Below are 25,190 nucleotides of genomic sequence, written 5' to 3' on the forward strand. Positions count from 1 at the left end.
CCTGGGTTGCGGGCACATCCCCAGTGGGAGATGTGCAGGAGGCAGCTGGCCGATGTTTCTCTCTCATCGATGTTTCTAACTCTCTATCTCTCTCTCTCCCTTCCTCTCTGTAAAAAAATCAATAAAATAAATTAAAAAAAATAAAAATAAAATTAAAAAAAAAAAAAAAAGAAATACGCTAGCTCTGGCTGGGTGGCTCTGTTGGTTGGAGTGAGTTTGATTTTCCATCAAGGCATATACCTAGGTTTTGGGTTCGATCCCAGGTCAGGGTGCATGTGGGAGGCAACTGATCCATGTTTCTCTCTCACATCAATGTTTCTCTCTCTCTCTCTCTCTCTCTCTCTCTCTCTCTCTCTCTCTCTCTCTCTTTCACACACACACACACACACACACCATAAATAAAAACGTATCTTGGGTGAGGGTTAAAAAAGAAATAGCGCTCTATACTCAAGTCATTGATAGAATCATTCACTCTTGCAAAAATGAATAAAATAATTTGTTTGGCTTCCTAATCTCTGTGAAAGGAATTGGGTTTAGCCAAAAGAGGGTTTGACAGCAGACATCGGTTTGGGAAGGGCACGTGCCTTCACAGCACTTGTTTGGAATTCTCAAAGTCTACTCTGCTGGTAAACAAGTGATATGAAAACAACAAGGGGCCTCATGCCCTATAGACCATTTTAATGACTGGATTTCATCATTAAGCAATATTCAGAGGACTTAAAAATTAAGTTCTTGGATATTTTCATGTAAAAATACTTATTTAAAATTTTAATCTTAGTTTTAAAAATTGAGCATATTTTGCCTCTATTTTCTTTAGCTTGTTCTACATCTAGTTTGTGCAAATGAGTTATTTACATTTTTTCACCTTAAATAAACAGCTTATGAATCTACTTAAAAATACTTTTATTGATTTCAGAGAGGAAGGGAGAGGGGGAGAGAGAAACATCAATGATGAGAGAGAATCATTGATTGGCTACCTCCTGCATGTCCCCCACTGGGGATCGAGCCGAAACCCGGGCGTGTGCCATGACCAGGAATTGAACCATGACCTCCTGGTTTATAGGTCGAAGCTCAACCACTGAGCTACGCCGCCAGGGCCGGCTTATGAGTCTGTTCAGATGAAGAGCGTGGCACAGTCTCGGGCAGAGTAGAGTCAATGAGTCTGTGTGATTGAGGTTGTTACAGTCTGCGGGCCAGAGTCTGCTGTAACTCGTTTACCAGGGTTTGGTAGAGAGGGCGCCACACATTTCTGTGATGTGCCTTGGCTGAAGAGAGAAAACTGGAATTGTTTCTGGAAAGGATTCTAAGCTTTAAGGATGGCCACCTCCATCAGAAGTCATTGGCGTGAACCAGGGGCTGAGAAAGGTGCGGTGGCCTGCTCTCTCAGGTGTGGCTTTCAGAGGTGGTGTGAGCCGGCAAGGAGCAATCTGTGGGAGAACAGGGTGTCTCACTGTGTTCCGCTTGTACGCCAGCAAAAAACCTCCTCCAGCTTTTCCCAACGTTTCCTCTGTCCTTCCCACCCCGTCATCTCCCCGTGGGCTTCCCAGTGTCCTGTGCTAGTAAAGCTACTTTTGTGAATAAGAACGTGACTCGTGTTCCTATTTTCGTAACTGTGACTAAGTGCGTTTTAGTGGGGGTATACCTGGTACCTGGTATTTGAGTTTCATAGTAAATGAACTTTTTTTCTCTTTTCTTCTCTCAATCATCATTTTTCTTCACAACCAATTCTCATTTATTTTTTGGCATTAAAGCTTAACAAGGAAGATCCCACACAGAAGCCATGACGAAAGCAGGTCTGTTCTTACTGGGTTGGCTATACCATGGTTTAAACATTGGTGCGATGAAAACTTCAGAAATTATGTAATCACTTTGTTTACCCTTTATAATGAAGAGGTGTGGTTCTCTTGTTTTTTGTTGTTGTTTAAATACTTTGTGAAATTATTTGTGTTGTATAGTACAGTTGGAGAAAGGATTTAATTTATGTAAACATAAGCAAAGCATTAAGAAAAATGAGTCTGATAGTTACCTGTCTCTCCTTCGACCAGATTAGGAAAAAACAGCAAGAAGTGGTGGGCTTTCTGGAAGCTAATAAAATCGACTTTAAGGAATTTGATATAGCCGGAGATGAAGACAACAGGAAGTGGATGAGAGAGAACGTCCCTGGAGAGAAAAAACCTCAAAACGGGATCCCTTTGCCTCCCCAGATCTTCAACGAAGAGCAGTATTGTGGGGTGAGTGTTTGGTTTCTTGGGAAATTCTTCTGTGTGTGTGTTTCTCAGAATTGTTTAAAGCAGATTAATTTGAGGCAGCATTTATCATAGGTTTGCCATCACTGATCTAAGTAGTTTAAAAACTGTACTGGACATTCTGATTACAACAGCAACTTTCTTTTCTAAATTTATTGGTTCATTTCACCATAAAATCACTTTTTCTTTAGAGTTTACAGATTCTATTTAGAACATCAAATTGTTAAAAAGACACATTGAAAAACTCAAAGGACTTTAGAACCTGAGGATTGGAAGTTATTTTAGGGGTCATCTAAGGTCACTGTTCTTTTTTAAAAAAATCCTCACCCGAGGACATGCTGTATTGATTTTAGAGAGAGGGGAAACGAGAGGGGGGGCGGAGAGAGAGAGAGATATCAAGTGATACAACCTAAGAATGTGCCCTGACCAAGAATCAGACCTGCAACCTTTCAGTGTACAGGACGACACTCAACCAACTGAGCCACGCCGGTGAGGCCTGCTGATCACCTTTCAGATGCAGTGACCAGGGCTCTGGAAATCAGAGGAACTGATCAGTGCTGTGCTGCTTCTCAAGGCTGGAACGGGGTGTAGGAATCTTAGCTCACCTTTTCACTATAGCTGGAGGGCCAGGTCCTGCAGCTACCTGTTTCAGTCAAGTTTTACTGGAACAGGTCCCCACGGATCCGTTCACCTGTTGCCCATGGCGGATGGCTCTCCGGGGCAGAGTTGAGTCATTGCACCAGAGACCACAGGACCCACAAAGCCCAAACTATTCACTCTCTGCCCATTTACAGAGACGCATGCGGAACTCTGCTTTCAAGCGTGAATTGTTTAGTTTGGCGCTTGACCATAGATTCCTAGGCCTGTGGTAACAAAGTACCGCGAATTTGGTGGCTTAAAACCGCAGAAATGGATTGTGTTACAGCTCCGGAGGCCAGAGATTCTAGATCCAGGTGTCGGCAGGGCCGGTCCCTTCCGGCGTCGCCCAGCCCCTGGTGGCCCCACATCCTGGCCTGCCTGGGCTTGTGGGGCATCACTTCCATCCCTGCCTTTGTCTTCACAGAGCATTCTCCTGAGTGTCTCTCTGTGTCTTCACGTGGCTGTGTTATAAAGACAACACCCTAAGCCGGTAACTAATTCCATCTGTAACTATCGTATTTCCAACTACGTCCCTTTTTGAAGTTCTGGGTGCACATGGATGTGTGGGGCCACTTTTCAACCCCCTGCAGGGCTGTATTTACTTGGCTGTGTGAGCTTTCTTCAGTGGCTTTGCTCAAAGATTTGTGGACGTGGGGGTATTTTCAGTCTTTTTAAAAAAATATATATTTTTATTGATTTCAGAGAGGAAGGAAGAGGGAGAGATAGAAACATCAATGATGAGAGAGAATCATTGATTGGCGTGCAGCCCTTGACCAGAATTGAACCTGGGACCCTTCAGTCGGCAGGCTGACGCTCTATCCACTGAGCCAAACTGGCTAGCTGGCAGCGGTTCTCAACCTGTGGGTCGCGAACAATGAAAATACATCCTGCATATCAGATATTTACATTACGATTCATAACAGGAGCAAAATTACAGTTATGAAGTAGGAACGCAAATAATTTTATGGTTGGGGGTCACCACAACATGAGGAACTGTATTAAAGGGTCGCGGCATTAGGAAGGTTGAGAACCACTGGGCTAGGGCGTATTTTCAGTCTTAATGTGGCAAGTGCTTATTTTGTGGAACCTACGTGGTCCAGTCCTACTCTCTGTGGATTTGAAGTGGGGCTTCCCAGAGCATAGAGAGGACTTCCTCTGAGAGGAAGACCCTCCCCTTCCTCCCTCTCCTGTCCTCTCTCCGCCCTCCCACCTCCCCACATCCTTCCCCCAGACCCACATTCCTAAGACTTGTAGCTCTTGATGGATGAGGAAAGTAGCTCTTTTGCTATCATACTAGTAGATGTTACATAGTTTTTCACCTTTCTTATTTGTCTTTTGAGTTTTTAAAGTGATGTTTTTTGGAATGCAGAACTTAAATTTTTTTTGTGTAGACAAATTTATTCATCTTTGTTCTTTATGGTTCTTGCAGTCTTGTTTAAAAAGGCCTTCTGTACACTAGGATTATTAAAAGCATCATCTCATGTTTTCTTTTAGTGCTTTTCCAGTGAAAGAAGGATTTTAAATCTCTTCTTATTTTAACCATGCTTTTAAATTAAGACTAGTGACAGTCAAGACAATATTGAGCAGTGTATTTCCAACCTATGATAACTCAGAGAATAAAAGTTCTGTGAGGATTTTCTGCTATAAAAATAAAACCTTAAAGGCCTTTTGTATCCTGTTTTGCTGTGATCTAGCACTTATAATTTTTTTTTAGTTGTGGAGGAGAAAGAAAGGGTGTTCCAAATAAGAAAAAAACACCTTATATTTAAAAAATATACTTCCTATTACAAATATGAGTCTAATGAGATAAACATTCACATTATTTTTTGTTTAAAAATAACTTTTCAGCACGTTCTGCCTTCACAGAGATATTAGCAGCTTATCTTGCTAGCACTTTTGCTAACTTTGCTTTCCTGCAGCCCGTGGACAGTCTAACACAAGTGCATTACTGAGGCGGAGGGCTTTGTTTCCAGAGTAGGTAGAAACGATAGTGTGTATTGTAGGTTTCGATTTTTAAAAGAAAACTCAAAGGACCGGAAGGACGTGTCCGTTTTAAAATGGCATAAACCTGGACGGTCAGTCACGGTATCTTTCTACCCGGTTGAAATGTGCGCTGTAAGAATAACGCTGTTATTTAACGTAAAGCACTGGTCTCAGGGGTCTCCAGTGGCCACTCACGGGCCAGGCCTGCTGTGGCGCAGGTGGAGGAAGCGCAGGGCAAGCAGCGGGTTGCTCTGTGCCCGGGCCGGGAGGGGGCTGCATGGCAGGGTAGTGCTGGGGCCCGAAGTGCCGCCGGTCCGAACTGCTGCTCCGGGCAGCACAGATGGAGATGTTATCCCCGGGCTTGGCAGACAGCTGTCAGCTGGGAAAGGAGACACCTGCTGGGGAGCCAGGCTCAGAGGAGGCCAGAGGAAGCAGCAGACGCGTCTGTCGCTGCCAAATTGGAGCCTGTGATCTTAGCCCAGGTGAGGGCAGGGGTGCCTGTCTGGATCCAAGCACAACCAGAGGGGACCTTGGCCATTCAGCAGAGAGGCAGTGTCCTCAGGGCTGCAAGGGAGGGCAGGACGAAGCCCAGTTAGGTGGGGGGAGGACTTTTCAACACATGGATGCCATTAAATTTTATGTCATTAAAAATTTATGATGAGCCCGGCTGGCGTGGCTTAGTGATTGAGCGTTGACCTATGAACCCGAGGTCATGGTTCGATTCCAGGTCAGGGCACATGCCCAGGTTGTGGGCTCGAACCCCAGTGTGGGGCATGCAGGATGCAGCCAATCAATGATTCTCTGTCATCATTGATGTTTCTGTCTCCCTCTCCCTTCTTTTCTGAAATCAATAAAAAAAATATATTTTAAAAAATTGTGATGAAATATGTCATATGATAATGACATATGTGTAAAGACAAGTAATAGATGAGCAACCATGTGCGCACCTCCCAGTGTAAGAGGTCCGATGTGCACAGACACGTAGACATCCCCGTGTGCTTCTCCCTGTCACGCGCACCTCCCTCTGCACCAGAGGCGGCAGCGTGTAGTGACTTGCGTGTTTATCATTCCCTTTCTTTTCTCTATCTGCAGTGTATATGTACCTAAACAATACACTGTTTTGTTTTGCCTATTTTTTATTTTATTTTGTTTTTGTTAATCCTCACCTAAGGATATTTTTCCATTGGTTTTTAAGGAGGGTGGAAGAGAGAGGGAAAGAGAGAGAAACATCGATGTGAGAGAAACACATAGATTGGCTGCCTCCTGCACGAACCCGGACTAGGGCCCTGTCTGGGAGGGAGCCTGCAACCAAGGCGTGTGCCCTTCACTGGAATTGAACCCAGAACCCTCCGCCAGCTGATTCTCTATCCACTGAGCCAAACCAGCCAGGGCTGTTTTGCCGATTTTTGAGCTTTATATAAATGGACTCATTACATGTGTTCTTCTTAGACTTGCTTCTTTTTTTGTTGTTGTTGTTAATCCTCACCCGGGGATATTTCCTATCGATTTTTAGAGAGAGTGGTGTGGGGTGGGGGGGGGGGGGAGAGACAGAGAAAAACACTGATGTGGGAGAGACACATCGATTGATTGCTGCACACGCCCTGACCAGGGCCAGGGATCAAGCCTGCAACTGAGGTTCACGCCCTTGACCGGAATTGAACCCAGGACCCTTCAGTCCGCAGGCTGACACTGTCCACTGAGCCAAACTGGCCAAGGCTTGACTTGCTTCTCTCACCAACATATTTTAAAGACACACCCATGTTGATTGGTGTTGTTCATAGTTCATTCATTTTCACTGCTTCAGAATGGACATCAGAGTGTGTCTTAGTCCATCTGGACTGTGTAACAAAATACCACAGGCTGGGTAGCTTATCAGCAACACAGGTATTTCTCACAGTCCTGAAGGCTGGGAAGTCCAAGGTCGAGGTCCCGGCACGATTGAGTTCTGGTGAGGACCCGCTTCTGTGTTCACTCCCAAAGGCCCCACCTAATGCTGTCATCTTTGGGGGTTCAGACATTCAGACCACAGCAGTGTGGTTTCCGGTGTGGGCTGTCACAGTGCTGCTACATGGGTGCTCTCCATGGCTCCCTGGTGACGGGCGAGTTTCCTCGGTCCTGTAACGAGGGGTGGAAAAGCGAGGTCACAGCTAGCAGCATGTTTAGCTTTAATGAATAATACAAAGTGTTCTTTTATTATTTATTTGTTTATATTGATTTAGAGAGGAAGGGAGAGGGAGAGAGAGAGAAACATCAGTGATGAGAGAGAATCATCGATTGGCTGCCTCTTGCACACCCCCCACTGGGGATCGAGCCCACAACCTGGGCATGTACTCTGACCGGGAATTGAACCGTGACCTCTGGGTTCATAGGTCGACACTCAACCACTGAGCCACGCCGGCTCGGCAACTACCTGGTTTTAGGTCACAGTTGTCCCCATTTTGCCAAAACAACCTATGCGCTAAGCCCTCCATAATCCTGTGGCTCCTGGTCTCAGAAAGCGTGAGAGGAATCTTTGTCCTTAGAAGCTACTAACAGCAGAGAAATCCTGTGCTGTTTTAGTCTCTGCTGGTCGGGTCTAATCCATGGGCCAAGTTGTGAGGCAATCAGCCAACGATGTGCAACTCCTGGAGAAGCCTTTTACTGTGTATAGCTGAGTCTTAGCAGTTCCTGAGCACGAACAGTGTGTGTGTGAATTCTCACTACACTGTAATAGGCACAAAGTGTGTGAAAACAAATGTCAAGTTCACAGTTAGATTTCTTAACTTTGGGATTAGTCATCTTTGGCCAAACAAACTGGCATAACGTTTTGTGTTGGCTCCTAAATTAATGGCAAATAAAAAAAGAGATCAACTTAGGTAAAAATCCTGGCTCACAGGTGTGCAGTGGGCTTAAAAATTCTTTTTCTTTGCTTCAAGGATTTTGATTCTTTCTTCTCTGCAAAAGAAGAGAATATTATTTATTCATTCCTTGGCTTGGCTCCCCCTCCAGGCTCAAAGGTAAGTTTGAACACCCTATGGGGTCCCAATACAGGTCCTAATAAATGAAGCTGGAAATCAGCACCTAAGACTGTTTAATAAATGAGGATATTTAAATCAACATGATTTTAATACACTCCTTATTCTGATGAAGTCTTATGCATAAAGATAATGCAAACTTTTTACTAACACATGTTCCAAAACTGTGCTTTTCATATTTTTGCTTCATTATATTTTATCATAAAATAAAAATAAATAAAAAATAAAAGTTTTACAATACTTTAAAAAAGAAATATCATTGCACTCAATAGTCTTAAGTGTGCTAATTCAATATGTAAAAATATGAGTTCCCAGGTTGTGTTTATGAAATTTTGTTATGAATTAACTTCTTATATAGCATATATTAGTTAATTCTATAATGATACATCCACTATTTTAATTATTTTTTGTTTAAAATAAATTAAACTCTGATTTTTTAGTCTGATAAAGAGGGGAAAAGTAAGATCTGGATTCAAGATCAAGATAAATTTTATTAGTTTTCTCCCCCCAGTACCGTTTCATCTTTGATTAGGTATAATCATGTCTATTAAATCAAGAATTATGCTAATAAAGCTAATATCATGAATTCCTCTATGTTCACCGGCTTCACCCCATGCAATGGCCACTGCATTCCTTGCCTCTACCAAGATCTCATACAGGACTTTCCGTAGATACAAGACATTCTTTCTTAATTCATTTGTTTGTTTGTACCCACCTTCATTTCTAAAGAGATTTGTGATGACTGAGCCCAAGTCTATTCTCACTATAGAAGAAACCATTCAAAATCCGACCTTGTAGAGATGGGCTTGCCTCTGAGGCATGTCTTTCACATGTCAGCAGTCTCAGGTAATGGCACTGAGGTGTCTTAGCGCTAGGCTGACACACACAGGCCTGGCACTAGCGCCTTCTCCAGGTGGTAACATGCAGATTCCACAGCTGTTTTTGAAAATTTGCTTGCTCAGAATTTTTTATTATACAGAACCCTGCAGTGACTGTCACCACAAAATAGCGCTCTTTCTTCCGGAGTGTTTCTTTGGGGCACATTCCCAGTGGTGCTTTCAGTGAGGCAGGCCGAAGTGCCTGGGCATCTTATGGGCTTCAAATGTGACTCCAGATTGCCCCCTGCTAGGGCAGAATGTGAATCCCACTGCGCCACGCTGCACCCGCTCCACTGAGCCAACCGTGAGCATGCTTAATCGCCTTGATTTTAGGGCCATCAGATTGTATTTTAAAAAATTGTTTCTGATTTTATTGTGCTATGGAGAGGGAATGTGGTGTGAATTTCCATCACCTTTGTAGCACAATGTGTATTTTTATTTCCCTATGAAAAGACTGTTTTGAATATTAAAAATTAGTTTTCTTAACTTCCCTGAGGTGGGGAAGAAAAAAGTCACACAAGCCCAGAGAGTCCCAAACAAGGTGAACCCGAAAAGACCCACACCAAGACACATCATAATTACCATGGCAAATGTTCAGGATAAAGAGAGAATCTTACAGGCTGCAAGAGAGAGACGGAAAGTAACATACAAGGGATCTCCCATTAGATTATCAAATGATTTCTCAACAGAAACACATCAGGCCAGAAAAGAATGGACGGAAATCTACAAAGTGATGCAAAGCAAAGGACTGAATCCAAGAATACTCTATCCAGCAAGGCTATCATTCAAAATTGAAGGGGAAATAAGAAGCTTCACAGACAAAAAAGGGCTAAGGGAGTTTATCACCACCAAGCCAGCAATGCAAGAAATGCTAAAGGGACTGGTGTAAAAAGAAGAAATATCAAGCTCAGAAAGAAAACAGCCACACACACACACACAAAAAGAAATGGCTACAAACAAGTACCTTTCAATAATAACTTTAAATGTAAATGGACTAAATGCTCCAACCAAAAGACATCGAGCGGCTGAATGGATAAAAAAACATGACCCATACATCTGCTGTCTACAAGAGACCCACCTCATTAGAAGGGACTCACACAGACTGAAAGTGAAGGGATGGAAAAATATCTTTCACGCAAATGGAAAGGAAAAGAAAGCTGGGGTAGCAATACTTATATCTGACAAAATACATCTCAAAGTGAAGGCCATAACCAGAGATAAGGAAGGCCACTTCATAATACTAAAGGGATCAATACAACAAGAAGATATAACCCTGGTAAACATATATGCACCCAATGCAGGAGCACCCACATACATAAGAAAACTTCTGGAAGATATCAGGGGAGAGATCGACAACAATACAATCATAGTAGGGGACTTTAATACACCACTGACATCACTGGATAAATCCGCTAGACAAAAACTCAGCAAAGAAACAGCAATCCTAAATGACTCACTAGATCAGATGGACTTAATTGACATCTTCAGAACACTTCACCCCACAGCTGCGGAATATACATTCCTCTCAGGTGCTCATGGGACATATTCAAAAATAGACCACATATTGGGTCACAAGCAAAGTCTCCACAAATTCAAGAAGATTGAAATCATAAAAAGCATCTTCGCAGACCACGATGGCATAATGTTAGAAATAAACTACAATAAAAACAACCCAAAATACTCAAACACTTGGAAGCTGAATAGCATGTTATTAAATATTGATTGGGTTACCGATGACATCAAAGAAGAAATTAAAAACATCCTGGACACTAATGACAATGAAAACACAACAATCCAAAACCTCTGGGACACAATGAAAGCAGTCCTGAGAGGAAAGTTTATAGCTCTACAGGCCTATCTCAAAAAACAAGAAAAAATGGTAGTCAATCATCTAACTCTACAACTCAAAGAATTAGAAAGAGAGCAACAAGAAAACCCCAGAGTGAGCAGAAGGAAGGAGATAATAAAGATTAGAGCAGAAATCAATGAAATAGAGACCAAAAAAACAATACAGAAAATCAATGAAACCAAGAGCTGGTTCTTTGAAAGGATAAACAAGATTGACAAACCCCTAGCCAGGCTCACCAAGAAGCAAAGAGAGAGGTCCCAAATAAACCAAATCAGAAATGATAGAGGCGAAATAACAACAGACCCCACAGAAATACAAATGATTGTTAAACAATACTACGGGCAACTCTACTCCAACAAACTAGACAACCTGGAGGAAATGGACAAATTCCTAGAAAAATACAACATTCCAAAACTCAATCAGGAAGAATCTAAAAACCTCAATAGGCCAATAACTATGGAAGAAATTGAAGCAGTCATCAGAAAGCTTCCAGCAAACAAAAGCCCAGGGCCAGACGGCTTCACAGGGGAGTTTTACCAAACATTCAAGGAAGAACTAAAACCTACCCTCCTCAGACTACTACAAAAAATTCAAGAGGAAGGAACACTTCCAAGCTCATTCTATGAAGCCAGCATCACCCTAATACCAAAACCAGGTAAAGACATCACAATGAAAGAGAATTACAGGCCAATATCCCTCATGAACATAGATGCCAAAATCCTCAACAAAATCTTAGCAAATCGGATCCAGCAGTACATCAGAAGGATCATACACCATGACCAAGTAGGATTTATCCCAGAGATGCAAGGATGGTACAACATCCGTAAATCAATAAATGTGATACATCACATAAACAAATTGAAAGAAAAAAACCACATGGTCATATCAATTGATGCAGAAAAAGCATTCGACAAAATCAACACCCATTTTTGATAAAAACTCTCAGAAAGGTGGGAATAGAAGGATCATACCTCAACATAATAAAAGCCATATATGACAGGCCCACAGCCAACATCATACTCAATGGACAAAAACTAACACCATTTCCCCTAAGAACAGGAACAAGACAGGGATGCCCACTCTCACCACTCCTGTTCAACATAGTACTGGAAGTATTAGCCATTGCAATTAGGCAAGAAGAAGAAATAAAAGGCATCCAAATTGGAAAAGAGGAAGTAAAACTGTCCTTATTTGCAGATGACATGATATTATACATACAAAACCCTAGAGACTCCATCAAAAAGCTACTAGACTTAATACATGAATTTGGCAATGTAGCAGGATACAAAATTAACCCCAAGAAATCTGAGGCATTTCTATACACCAATAGTGAACTTTCAGAAAGAGAGATTAGAAAAACAATCCCATTTACCATCGCACCAAAAAAATTAAGATACCTAGGAATAAACTTAACTAAAGAGGTTAAAGACCTCTACTCAGAAAACTACAGGACGTTGAAAAAAGAGATAGAGGAAGACATAAACAGATGGAAGAACATACCATGTTCTTGGATTGGTAGAATCAACATCATTAAAATGTCCATACTACCCAAAGCAATCTATACATTCAACGCACTTCCCATTAAAATACCAATGGCCTTCTTCAAAGATCTAGAACGAACTCTCCAAAAATTCATCTGGAATAAAAAAAGACCCCGAATAGCTGCAACGATCCTGAGAAAGAACAAAGTAGGTGGGATCTCAATGCCAGATATCAAGCTGTATTACAAAGCCACTGTTCTCAAAACTGCCTGGTACTGGCACAAGAACAGACATATAGATCAGTGGAATAGAATAGAGAGTCCAGAAATTAGCCCGAACTAATATGCTCAATTAATTTTTGACAAAGGAGGCATGAACATACAATGGAGCCAAGATAGTCTCTTCAATAAATGGTGTTGGGAAAATTGGACAGATATATGCAAGAAAATGAAACTAGACCACCAACTTACACCATACACAAGAATAAACTCAAAATGGATAAAGGACTTAAATGTACGACAGGAAACCATAAAAATTCTAGAAGAATACAAAGGCAACAAAATCTCAGACATATGCCAAAACAATTTCTTCACTGATACAGATCCTAGGGCAGTTGAAACTAAAGAGAAAATGAACAAATGGGACTACATCAAAATAAAAAGCTTCTGCACAGCAAAAGAAACCATCAACAAAACAATAAGAAAACCCACCTCATGGGAAAACATATTTGCCAACGTCATATCTGATAAGGGCTTAATCTCCAAAATTTATAGGGAACTCATACAACTTAACAAAAAGAAGATAAACAACCCAATCAAAAAATGGGCAAAGGATCTAAATAGACACCTTTCAAAAGAGGACATTCAGAAAGCCAAGAGACATATGAAAACATGCTCAAAGTCACTAATCATCCGAGAGATGCAAATCAAAACAACAATGAGGTACCATCTCACACCTGTCAGAATGGCCATCATCAACAAATCAACAAACGACAAGTGCTGGAGAGGATGTGGAGAAAAAGGAACACTTGTGCACTGCTGGTGGGAATGCAGACTGGTGCAGCCACTATGGAAGGCAGTATGGAGGTTCCTCAAAAAATTGGAAATGGAACTCCCATTTGACCCTGTGATCCCACTTCTAGGAATATATCCCAAGAAACCAGAAACACCAATCAGAAAGGATATATGCACCCAGATGTTCATAGCAGCACAATTCACCATAGCTAAGATCTGGAAACAGCCTAAGTGCCCATCAGTAGATGAATGGATTAGAAAACTGTGGTACATCTACACGATGGAATACTATGCTGCTGTTAAAAAGAAGGAACTCTTACCATTTGCAACAGCATGGATGGAACTGGAGAGCATTATGCTAAGTGAAACAAGCCAGTCAATGAAGGAAAAACACCACATGATCTCACTCTTTCATGGATAATTAAGACCATTACAAACTTTTGAACAATAATAAATACAGTGGCAGAGCTGCCTCAAACCGATTGTCGGACTGCAGTGGGAAGGCCAGGGAGGGTTGGGGGACAGGAGGGAGGGGAGTAAGAGATCAACCGAAGGACTTGTATGCATCCATATAACCATAACTAATGGACATAAGACACTGGGGGGTAAGGGAGGGCAGGGGCTTGTCAAGGGTGGGGGGGGAAAAAGGACACTTATGTAATACCCTTTGTAATACTTTTAGCGAAAAAAAATAAAATAAAAAAAAAATAAAAAAAATAAAAAAAATAACAGGATACTGAAATAAAAAAAAAAATTAGTTTTCTTAGCAAGCTAATGCATGTGTAATATTGGGAAGGTCAAATAGTGCTACAAGGGTTATTGCAAAAGCCGCAGGCCCTGCCCCAACCCTGCGGGTTTAACGTTTTCTCCAGCGGCTGCTCCGGTGCAGAATTCTGGGTGGACGTCATTTGGCCTCGGAATTGAGAAGGCGCTGGCCGCTCCGTGTTCTCTAGTCCCAGAGTTGCCGCTCAGAGGCCTGACGCCAGTCTGTCTCTTGACCATTTATCTGCGCCTGCGTTTGTTCTCGTTTCTGGGAGGTTTCAGGATCCTCTTTTTCATCTTGAAGTTGTCTAACGAGGTGCTTGGAATAGGCCTTTTCTTCATATTTGTGCTGGGCCCTTGCCTGGCCCCCTTCTGTAGAGAGTAGACCTGCCCATTTGGAGGGGGAGGCAGTCATTACAGAGAAATGATGAGGCCACTCTGTTTCCCATCCCTGTTTCCCTCCCATGAATTAAAAAATACCATGAATTAAATACCATGAACTAAAAACACACAAACACATCTATTTATAAAACTATATGTTTATCTCCACCAGCAATACACATGTTCTTCTATATTTTGAATGCCAAATTGGTATCATATTTTTTGGAATGTTCTGCAACTTGCTTTTTAAAAACAACAACATTGTTTTGAGATGTGTCCGTACTAAAATATGTACATCTATTTCAGCTTCTGCTCCGTCTCATCTGCTCCCATTTAAAAATATTGAATCTCGGGTTTTAGATCCCGCCCTGGTTTGTGATTAGGAACCGTCACATTGCATGGCATTCTCTTTCACTAAGTGGAAGAGAGGGAAGTCCATGGATGAGAAAACCGGCCTAGAGAGACCCCGGAGGCCAGCCAGTCCCGATTCTTCTCTTCCCAGAGGAGGAGCTTGAGGCCCAAGGAGCTGAGGTGATTGGCACAAGGCTCGTCCAACAACTAGCAGCACAGCCCGGCTAGAGCCTCTGGTGCTGTCAGTGTTCACAGGTGTTTATGTGAGCACACGGGAAGTCCTGCAGGTTTCCTTTGGGAAGACAGACCTGATGATTTATGGAGGTGATATTACAGCATCTCCGTAAATCATCAATTGTCAGCCTGTCCTTTTGTAGTAAACAACATTGTGGAGAAGTCAGCAAGGAAATTAATCCTGTGCTGAGGCTAAAAATAGACATTGGACAATTATGTAGAAATGTATGCTTATGAAATGAGAGTAAGCGCTGTCAGCAGCGTTACGCGTTTGACAACTTTTCTTGTCTTGGGCGGTTATACTAGACCAAGTAGCAGGCCAGTTTCCCTAGAGGCTCTGTCAGTACGCTGTGTGGCCATAAAGTCCACCTTCGTTGTTCACAAGCATCTGGTCACATCTGATTAAATGAGCACCATTCTTCACCCCACACTCCAGTCAAGGCCTTGGTTGCATAACCAGTTTCCAGTTATACCCTGGTTATAAGGAACACAGATTCTTATTGAGCCAGGCAAATTACCGTATTGTCATAAATAGCAAAAAGACTCAATAAGCATTGTTAAATTCTGGAGGGGTCCGGCAGAGAGAATATCATGTACAAACATTTCCTTTCAACTTATAAAAGCAGAGTGTATTGCATTGTTATGGTTTATAAGAAGCTTAAGAGGAAAGACAGAGGGCTTCCTTATATATGCAGAATATAGAACATGAAGGTGACATCAACAGTATTCCAAACAAAAACAACCATCTTCCCTCGTCAATTCATTCAGTCCTGTGTAATTGATTCTTGTTCCACTGGATCTGGGGATAGTAGTCTATGAACCCATCTGCCCCTTGACTGCAGTTGTGGAAATCCTGACTTAGTCCACTGGTATGGTCTTAAAGTTCTTTAAGTGATGCCATCAGAAGCCTGTGCCCCTAAGCACATGGCAAGTAATCTTTTTCTGTGGGGCTCTGAGCAGCCATTCTACACGGAAGAGGAACCATACTGGCCTGTAGCTGATTGCAAAAGCTTTTAGGGAAGCATCAAATTCAAACAAGCTAAGGAATATATCCATGGATGACAAAAGACCTAAAATGACTGTGGTTAATTTATTACTGGTAATTTTCAGATATGAAAGGCTTGATGAGAATTATAACAAGACTAATGCACCAGACAAGAAATTTGTTTTTCCCCCATGTGTCATGCAAAAAAAAAAAAAAAGTTAATCCAAGCAAGTTTTAGAAAAATATCTACATACATAATCACAAAGGCTATTTTAACTTGGAGTGCGGGTGAATTTCCCGCCAAAATATAAGATGGCTCTGTCTTTTGGTTTTGTTCCATCCACCAAAAGGGTGGATTACAAACAAATATTTGGTAATACGCAGTTACAATCGGCCCGAGTTTACACGTTTCCCGCACTCCACCGCAAATCTATATGAACCGAGTTAAAGACAGCTCCCGCGGAGTACGCGCAATTCACGCGAGCCGACTTAACTCGTTTCCCGCACTCCAAGTGTTAAAAAAAGACAGCAACAATTATGTTTTATTTGAAAAAATGGATGAATATAGGAAAATGTTAATTTTCTAGAGACATACTATACTGCAAATAGCCAAAGCATGTGTACCATGCAATATACCATGAATGCTAAGCATATTCTTACCGTATGTGGTAGGGATATATAAAGACGATCAATAAGGAGATCTAGTAGGCCTGGTCCGAGTCACCTGTATATTAATAAAGCTATATGTAGATGACAGGAATCCCCAGTTGAAAACTACTGTCCTAGAACATGCTGCACGTATTGAAATAGTTTTGCCATCACTCAAAATTGCTTTCAACAGAAGCACTAATTCTACCAGAAAACGAGTATCGAAACGTTTGGTTACATGTCAGTTTTGGCTAGATCGAAATGAAAGGAGTAAAGTTATGACCAAGTTAACACTTAAAGCAAATAACTGAAGTTCTGATCGATAACCTGCACCATCATTGTCAAATGTCAGGCGAAGAAGCACTAGGATCAGTGTCTTTTATGCCTTATTTTAGTCAGGGGAATATTGTTAAGATGCCAGTGGAAGCTGTCCAGGTAAGTCTGTAAAGAGACTCCCCCCTAACTGGTAGAGACAAGTGCGGTCATGGCAGTGTTAGAGCATTGCATTTATAGAATGCTGTTGGGGTGGACTGTTTCACCTGGGTCATTCCCTGGGCAAGGGGCCTGGAGCAGAAGGCGGGAGTGGCTCCCCAGAAAAGCAGCGGCAGGTAGACCAGGACTACCTGACCGCCTTGTCCCTGCTGCAGCAGCAGCCACAGGGCATGTCGGGTCTTAGCGACTTGGAGCTGGCCCAGAAACTGCAGGAAGAGGTACCAACAGCAACAAGGGGTCCAGCCTGTGCCAGCACGGGGAGAGGAGCCCCACTTGGACACCCGGCGGGAGAGCGGCGGCCCAAGCAAGAGTCTGATTGTGTCCTCCTGTAGCGCTGGGTGCCCAGTGCCTGGTGTCCGGTGCCAGGCTGCCCTGCCTCTTCTTTCAGAGGCCATGGCTGTTTTGCTTGCTTTCCCAGGTCAACCCCTGAGATATGCAGGGAAACTTATTCATGGACTGTTGGGGATCCGAGCAGGAAGGAAATGTCAAGGTCACACTCAGTGACATCCTTGCTCACTCGCTGCGGTCTTCTCTGCCTCCCAATCACCCAGGCAACAGTGGGACTGCTGGGGTGAGGATGCCTGATCCCCAATCCCCTTCCCCCAGAACATCCCACTAATATACAGACTCGGGCTCCAGGCGGAGTCCCTGCCTAGAATGCATCTCCCCTGCGTCCCCCCTGACAGGCTGGGTCCTTCTGGCTGTCCTGCGGGTCTGTCTCCCTCTGCTTCAGGATTTGGTTTGGGTTTCTATCTTCATTATTGTAATGCCTTCCTAGGGGTTTGGAAATAATACTTGTCTCATGGAAAAAAAGGGCAAAACATTTATTTGCTTTGTTTATGTGCCTTTATTTTCTTGTCTCTAAGGTGTGAGTGGTAGTGACTGTCCGACTGACTGAGGTCACAGCGCTGTTGCAAAGATAAAATGAGGGATGGAGACAAAATAACTGGGATAGTTAAATGATGTTGAAACGCAAGCTATTATATCCTCAGAGAAATTCTCACACCCTTTCAATCCGTCTGATGCAGGCGACACAGCCGCCTGAGGAAGAACCGTCCCTGCCCAATGGCGAGGTCGTGGGCGAGGCGCAGAGCCCCGCAGAGGTAAGAGTGGAATTTCGGACCTTCTTCCCGCAGACCAGTCTCCTCAGAATGCCAACGTGGTCCTGATCTTTCTGTGTCTGTCTGTCCGTTCGCTATCATCTGTCTGTCCTCTGTCCTTCCTTCCATTCCTCCATTATCTGTGTCTGTCTGTCTATCTGATCTTTTTGAATCTCTAATATGATAAAGCCTTCTTTCCACACGAACAACAGAAAACAAACACTGCCTCGATGTGGAACCCTTTGGTGTCTCTCTGTAAACCGTAGGTGGGTGGAGACTCCTCACATGGGAGGTGATTACAGTGGGGCCTTGACTTACGAGTTTAATTCGTTCCGAGACCGAGCTCGTTAAGGAGCTTGTTAACTCAAATTACTCCATTAACTCAATGCAAAAAAATCGGCCGAGAGACAGCTGGTATCTCAAAAAAACTCGTTAGTCGGGACACTCGTAAGTCAAGGCCCCACTGTACTTCGTCAAGCTCGCCAATCAGACCTGTTGAATCTCACCCAGAGCTCCAATCAGCAGTTTCGATGGGGGGCAATCCTATACCCTAGGACAGTGGTCGGCAAACTGCGGCCCCTTGAGTGTGGCTCTTCCACAAAGTACCACGTGCGGGCGCGCACGTACAGTGCGATTGAAACTTCCTGGCCACACTCAAGGGGCCAAAGAGCCGCATGTGGCTCTCGAGCCTCGGTTTGCCGACCACGGCCCTAGGACAGCGATTCGAACCGCTGTGCTGCACGAACGTGTAAAACAGGCAGTGCCTGGCTATGTAGTCAGGGCACCGACCTCTTCCCCTTGGACGGTCAAGTCAAAAAATGACAACAGCCAACACAGTAGCTGTCTGGTGTGAATGAATCGAAATCATACTATTTAAAAAAGTCAGATTGGCAAAAAATGTAACATTTTTTGGTGTGCTGCAGAATTTTAGTAGTGAGTTATGCGGGCCAGGAGCTGAAAAAGGTGGGAAATGGCTGGCTGGGAGCCACGTGGCCGCATCAGCAGGAGGCCTGCATTTGCTTTGTGTGTGTGCTGTGTATCCAGATAAAGCCCACAGCACCTATGGCCCAGGTTTCCTGGGAGCTTGTCTCGGGTTAGTGACACAGTGGCTTCCTTTACGACCAGGGCACAGAGAAGGCCGGAGAAAGTGGAGAAAATGAGGCACCGAAAGAGGACAAGGAAGATGAGGGCGACCTCACCGAAGCCGGAGCGGAGAAGGTGAGAGTTCGCCTTTGCGCCGCATCCCACTGGCCGCAGCTCTGTTCACGAGCACGTGTGAGCTCCTACCAGGGGCAGGGGCCTTTCTGGGCACAGGGGTGAGGGTGGAGGTGCGGCGCCGGGAGTCTCGCCAGGGAGGAAGCAGGTAGTTTTCACCGGACGTGTTAACTGCTGTGGTGGAGGTGGGTACGGGGCTCAGAGGAAGTCGGAGGAAGGACCTGAACCCAGGTCTGGGGGGCAGTCTCCACAGGACTTCTGCGGTTTGTGGCGTTGTTAGGCTCAGGTGGGTTCCCTATAAAACAAGGGGCCTTATTCCTTGGTCACGATGCCAAGATGGGTGCCAGCTGCTTGCTGACGGGCGGGCAGCTTTTGGGAGGCAGGTCGGGGAGGGCTGAGAAGACCATGAACTCCCGCCGAAGACGGTCTGGGCTGCAGCTTCAGACCCACAGAGGGGACTTCCGGGCCCCTGACAACCGGGGCGGGGGGAGGGGGAGGTTGGAGGGCTAACGGGGCGTGTGGATGGTGCCCGAGGAGTGAAGGAGGAAAGCAGAAGGCCCCCAGCTTCCGGGCACTCTCTCGGGCAGGGCCTGCAGACCTGGGCATCCCGAGAGCTTTGGGAAGCCCTGGCAGCTTCATGCTTCTGTGGTTCTCATCAAGGTCCATGGTTTTAGGTTGTGTTCTCTGCCAATCCAACCTCTCCACAATCTCTCCAGACCTTGGCCGGTTGTGGTCTATACTCACCCCACTCGGCTTCCCCACCACCAGTCGGAGGAAGGGTGCATCCTCGGGGGGCAGGTTGGTCGAGGTCCTCGAGGGGCTCCGAGTCTGGTTCCTGGGGAGCCCGAGGACCCCGAGAAGCAGGTCTGCCCTGATCCCCAGCCACCAAGGCCAGCTGCCTCCCAGGCCTCCCCTGGCAGCCCTTGGCGTCCCCCACACCACCCCTGTCCTCACCCTGGCCACGTGCCACCCAGCGGCCTGCCCTGGCCCCTCCCCACCCGGAGGCTCCGACCAGCTTCCTTAGGAGAGCAACACTGTCTGTTGACCCCTCTCTACTCCTCTCAATAATCAGGTGATTTTTGTTAAAAACAGGCAGGAGAGGTAACGGAGGAGGGAGCAGAAGGGGACGCGGAGGGAGAGGAAGCTGAAAAAGGAGAAGAAGAAGCAGGAGAAGAAGAAGGAGGAGAAGATTCTTAGGCCTTTTGTGCTTTATTTCTTCAACGTTCCCAGGTAGCCGCGCCATTCCAAGGTGACACTTGTTCATGAGTAGCTCTCTGTGCTCCGCTTAGTGGTAATGGAAGCGGGTTCTAGTGCAGATCGATGCCTCTCGCCCCCAGGCCTGGGCTGCCCTTCCGGAGCCACAGGGCTGGTGAACTTGTGGACCCCCTGCTCGGGCACCGGCAGGGAAGCCTACAGTCGAGATGACTTCCAGGAAAAAGTGTTCCTTTGAGGAAGAGTTTGTTTGGTACTTATTTCCTCCTCTTTCTCTGCGTGACCTTTATTTACGTGAAGGTACAGGCAGTGTCCTGTTACCGGCCTTCTCTGACTATACTGACCAGAATACTTACATATTTATAGGGGAATGGCAATGGAGATCCGTAATGATGGCAATACATTGTAACTTTAAAAAACCCCAAAGCCAGCTGCTGCTCATGAAAACAAATATGGCTGGCAGCTATCTAGTGGTGAGAGCTGGATATCACATATTCTCTTATAAATATTAACCAGAACACTCATGTAGAAACACCGTGGAACACAGTGGCGTCACTTCAGGGGATCTTTGACAAGGGCGCTTGCTGCCTTGTAGTTTTAAGCTTCTGACCACGGAAAAGAATTCTGTAACGCTTCACAGTTTGGTAAGTGCCACCGAAATATATTCACAAGACAATGGCAGTATCTAACGACAGTGGATATCAGAACATGGGGGAGATGCTCGAACATCGTGGGCCGTACAGATAAGAAGGAATGTGTGAACACACCTAAAGATCGTAAGGGCTATAAAAATATCTGGTTTTTCAAGTCGTATAGCAAATCCCTATGTAAATGTGTAATTATTATCTGACCCTGCAACCAATTTGAGGTGGCAGTTTGCTTTGGTGCTATCAGAGTTCCTTTTGAAATTTACATTAAAATTAAGAATATTTTTAAGTCTCCTTAGTGTCCATATTTTGCCTCTACTGACACACGTAAGACAGATTTTGGGCCTGCTGATGTCAGGGGCGCCGGGGAAGGAGAGAGTGAGGGAGGAAGCCCTCAGCCACACAGTAGGTCTTCAGAAGGCTCTCTGATAAAGCTCAGAGCCTGTCTAGGGAAGGGTGGACGAAGGGTTCAGTTGGAGAAGAAACAAGAAATCAGTGCTTTGTAAATATCCGCTAACAAATAACTCCACTCTGTGCGCCAAAGACCAATTGGAATAGCACAGGTTTCCCCTCATAATATACTTACGCTTAGACATGAAAAGCTGCTGTAAAATCTTGGCGCTTAATCCATTTTGAGGGAATCTTAGAGCTGGTGAGAGGAGCCATCACAATTTACTGTTGGACCAGGAACGTTTCATCACTCATTTATTTAAATTGCACAGCGAATGTAGCCATCATCGGGTGTTTTCCCAGGCGGGCTCTTTCATGTTCTGGGCGCATGGATTTCTACTGTAAGGCCTAACGTTGTCGTTTTGGGCACGAGCCCTTTTATTTTATTTATTTTCCATCTGTTGTTATTGAGAAATCTGTTGTCAGTCTTCTTAGTGTCCTAATCCCATTTCTGAGGAATGGGCTGGGACCCATTTCTGTAAAAAAGAATATCAGCAAGGTTACTTTTCAGAAGTTCATCTGAAGAATGGTTGAAAAGGAAAATATACTCATATTTGCCCTTATACAAAAACCCCCCAAAACCACAAATAACCCCAAACTTAAAAACCAAACAAACCCGTAGTAAAAGACTCGTATGTACTGTTTAAATCCATTTCTAGTCACTGATGTAAGGTGCTTTAAGAATGACGCAGTGTTCATGTGGCAGCTATAAAACAAACACCGAGTGTGAACGGGCACAGCTGCGCGTCCTTCATGGAGGCGGATGGCTTCATAGGCTGATTGAAAAGAGAGCAACTGCAGCTGTGGCAGCACATTTGGCCAGTTTTTCTGGTGGCTTCTAGTTTGGAATCCAGTCCTCAGTGGTCTGTCCTGAGGTCAAAGCGCCTGACAGTGAAGGAGGGAGTCAGGCAGCTCCCTGCCCCCTACCCCTGACCCCTGCAGAGACTCAACATCCTCCTTTAAAATGCAACCTGGCAACGCAATCCAGCTGCCAAAGACAAGCCCATCTCATAGCTCATGGATAGTCCAGGCCTTTTCCTTGAAAAGGTGGTTTTCAGGGAGAGCATGGCAGTGCATGGAACTATGAGGGAGGCCTCATTTTGTCTTTGAAATGGATGCTCAGTTGGCGCCCCTGGAGAAGGCCGCTATTTACTTCTGCTTGAATCTATCTCGGGCCATTTATTATTGGTTGATTGACTGATTGATTGGTTGTAAGTGGAAACACTGTTTATTGAGAGCTAGATGGACTTCCTGCAGCAGGCCGGGAGGGGGCCCAAAATGGGTTGCCCTACCACGGCGCTCCGTTCATTCTCCATGAAAACCCAGCGGGACACCGTCATTGAAGCTGTCGCCTTCTTTAAGGTGTTTGATATGTGCTCATACAGAGGAAGATATAAACCTGGTTGATTTCCCAAGATAAACATATACTTTCCTATCTGCACTTGGGAACAAAGGATGAGTAGTGGGTTATGGAATAAAAGGCAAATATTTCCTTACATGATAGATAATGAGGATTGTGCCAGACATTCTCTGTCTCTCTTTAACAGTTGTCTCCTTCATTTCCCCCTTTCTTTTAGAAAACCCAAGTCATGAAGCAACACTTCAACTGTCTCGCCACAAACCAGACTCAACAAACGCTTTGGCCCGAAGCTAGCCCACCTCTCAGAACACCCGGGGCTCACCGAGGAATTGGACTATCTGACACAGTTCGGTGTACGTGGATCCCTCTTCCTACCATATCAACATGAAGTTCATTGTCAAGACAACACGTGCATACCTTCATGGGCCTAACATTTTGGGCCTTTGTTTAATTTTCTCTCTTCTTTTTTTTTGCTCTGCATGAGTAGACCTTCTTACTAATACCCTGAAAAAAAAATGATTTCAAAATATAGAATTCCTCTTTGTGCTATGCCAAGAGTAATTCTTTGTATGGGCCTTCTGCTACTTGTCTCAGAATTAGCTTTCGAAACGTAGCGCCTTCCAGAGAACAAGCATACAAATAAAGATGAATAGCAAAGACCTTGACCGAGGAGCATCGGTTTCTTAGCTTTTGGTCTCTCCTATCTGCCTGAACTCATGTATCTGTCGCCACATCCGAATCCTCAGCAGAACTTCTCTGTCTGCATCGGGTGGGTGTTTCCCGTCTCACTGATTATTTGCTCTGTGTTTTCAGATGACACTGATGGTCTTGTTACATCACGTTCTGTATCACACACTGCTGTGTGCGTCATCTCGGAAGCCTTATTCGGCTGTAACGCGATCACCCACACGTGTGGGGATAACAGTGAGGACAAATAAATTTGCAGCCCAGGGCCCTTCACACGTTTATGCGCTGAAGGGCGCGGCTGCTGCTTTTTCTCCTGCCGCTGATTGATTTGCAGCCACGGCTGCTCGTGCCGAGCCGGTCCTGTAATTTTGTCTCCTGATGCCAGAGTGTCTGTTCCCGGAGCTGGGCCGGCCGATGGCTTGTTCGCCAGGTAGGTGTGACGGTGTTTCTCTGCTCACCTGCCCCACCTCGGTTTGTCATGGATGCTTTTCTTTTTTGGACGGTTTTGTTGACATCCCTCTCTTCTTGGTGAATGTGCTAGTCCTTGTATTTTTCTTGCCGCAAATGTTGCTCCTGTCATGTGGCAATAGCTCGCCTCCTCGCTTGAAGGCGATTTTCTGATTTAAGGATGATCGTGGCAGTTCGACGCGGAGTGGCCATACACTTCTCCTGAGTCTGCCGCTGGTTTTGCAGCTAAGCCTGCTTGTGTCACTCGAGGCTGATTTCTACGGGGGCAGAAGCTGTGTGGATCCCAGGAACTCTGGAAAACAGCTCTTTTCTGGTTACCCTAGTAACTAAAGGAGGCATTTTGAAGTACATTAAGATCATTTTGTTCCAGATAGTTGACGGAGACAGCTTTGAAAGCCTTTCTCCCCTTGCTAAAAATAAGATGCGAGACGTCAGAGAGACAGAAATTCCTATAATTAAAAATTAATTTCCATTTGTTCTTCACTGCACTAAATTATGGCCCGCTAAAAGCATGTGTCATTTTATAACAATTGCACACACAAATAGGCCTTACGCTCCTGCTGTTCTTTGGGCCGGCGTTTATTCTTTTGTGATAGGGTGCGATGGAGATAGGTTTGTTTATCTACGCACTGGTTTTCCTCCTGTTTCTCACATTTGTAAATGAAGAAAGTATTTGTGCTAATAACAAGCAACAATAACCAGGCCACTGATTTTCTTATTTATTATTATTTTTTTCAGACCACTTATTTAAGTTGGATTACTTTTTTCTTATATTGTCTTTCTGTCACTGTAAAAGGAACATCCTAGGAGCGTATTTTTATTTATTCACATTTCATTTTCTTTGAAGATGATTGAAATCTACTAAACAATAGGTGTTCCCTGCCCCACTCAGCCTTTCCCACTTGTTTCGGGTTGAGATAATTTGGTACAAGGACCCAAGGTACACGCTGTGGATGCTTTGTGGTTGTCATCAGTTTTCTAGATTAAAAGTGAAAGCCATAGCCTGGCTGGCATGGCTCAGGGGTTGAGTGTCAACCTATAGCCATGATGGCGAACCTTTTGAGCTCGGCGTGTCAGCATTTTGAAAAACCCTAA

General features: G+C 44.4%; 1 protein-coding gene across 1 annotated transcript; it reads left to right on the forward strand.

The window, feature by feature from the left end:
* The first annotated feature begins 1,772 nt into the window (after positions 1-1,772).
* LOC106694581 (SH3 domain-binding glutamic acid-rich protein-like) lies at positions 1,773-23,605 on the forward strand. Its single transcript, XM_023745198.1, has 7 exons — positions 1,773-1,793; positions 2,051-2,231; positions 7,784-7,864; positions 17,985-18,059; positions 19,182-19,274; positions 20,364-20,501; positions 23,158-23,605. Exons 2-6 carry the CDS (start codon positions 2,145-2,147, stop codon positions 20,466-20,468), a joined length of 441 nt encoding a protein of 146 aa, XP_023600966.1. The 5' UTR covers positions 1,773-1,793; positions 2,051-2,144; the 3' UTR covers positions 20,469-20,501; positions 23,158-23,605.
* The last annotated feature ends 1,585 nt before the right edge of the window (positions 23,606-25,190 follow it).

The sequence above is a fragment of the Myotis lucifugus genome, unplaced genomic scaffold, assembly GCF_000147115.1.
Source record: "Myotis lucifugus unplaced genomic scaffold, Myoluc2.0 scaffold_522, whole genome shotgun sequence".
Classification (NCBI taxonomy): Eukaryota; Metazoa; Chordata; class Mammalia; order Chiroptera; family Vespertilionidae; genus Myotis; species Myotis lucifugus.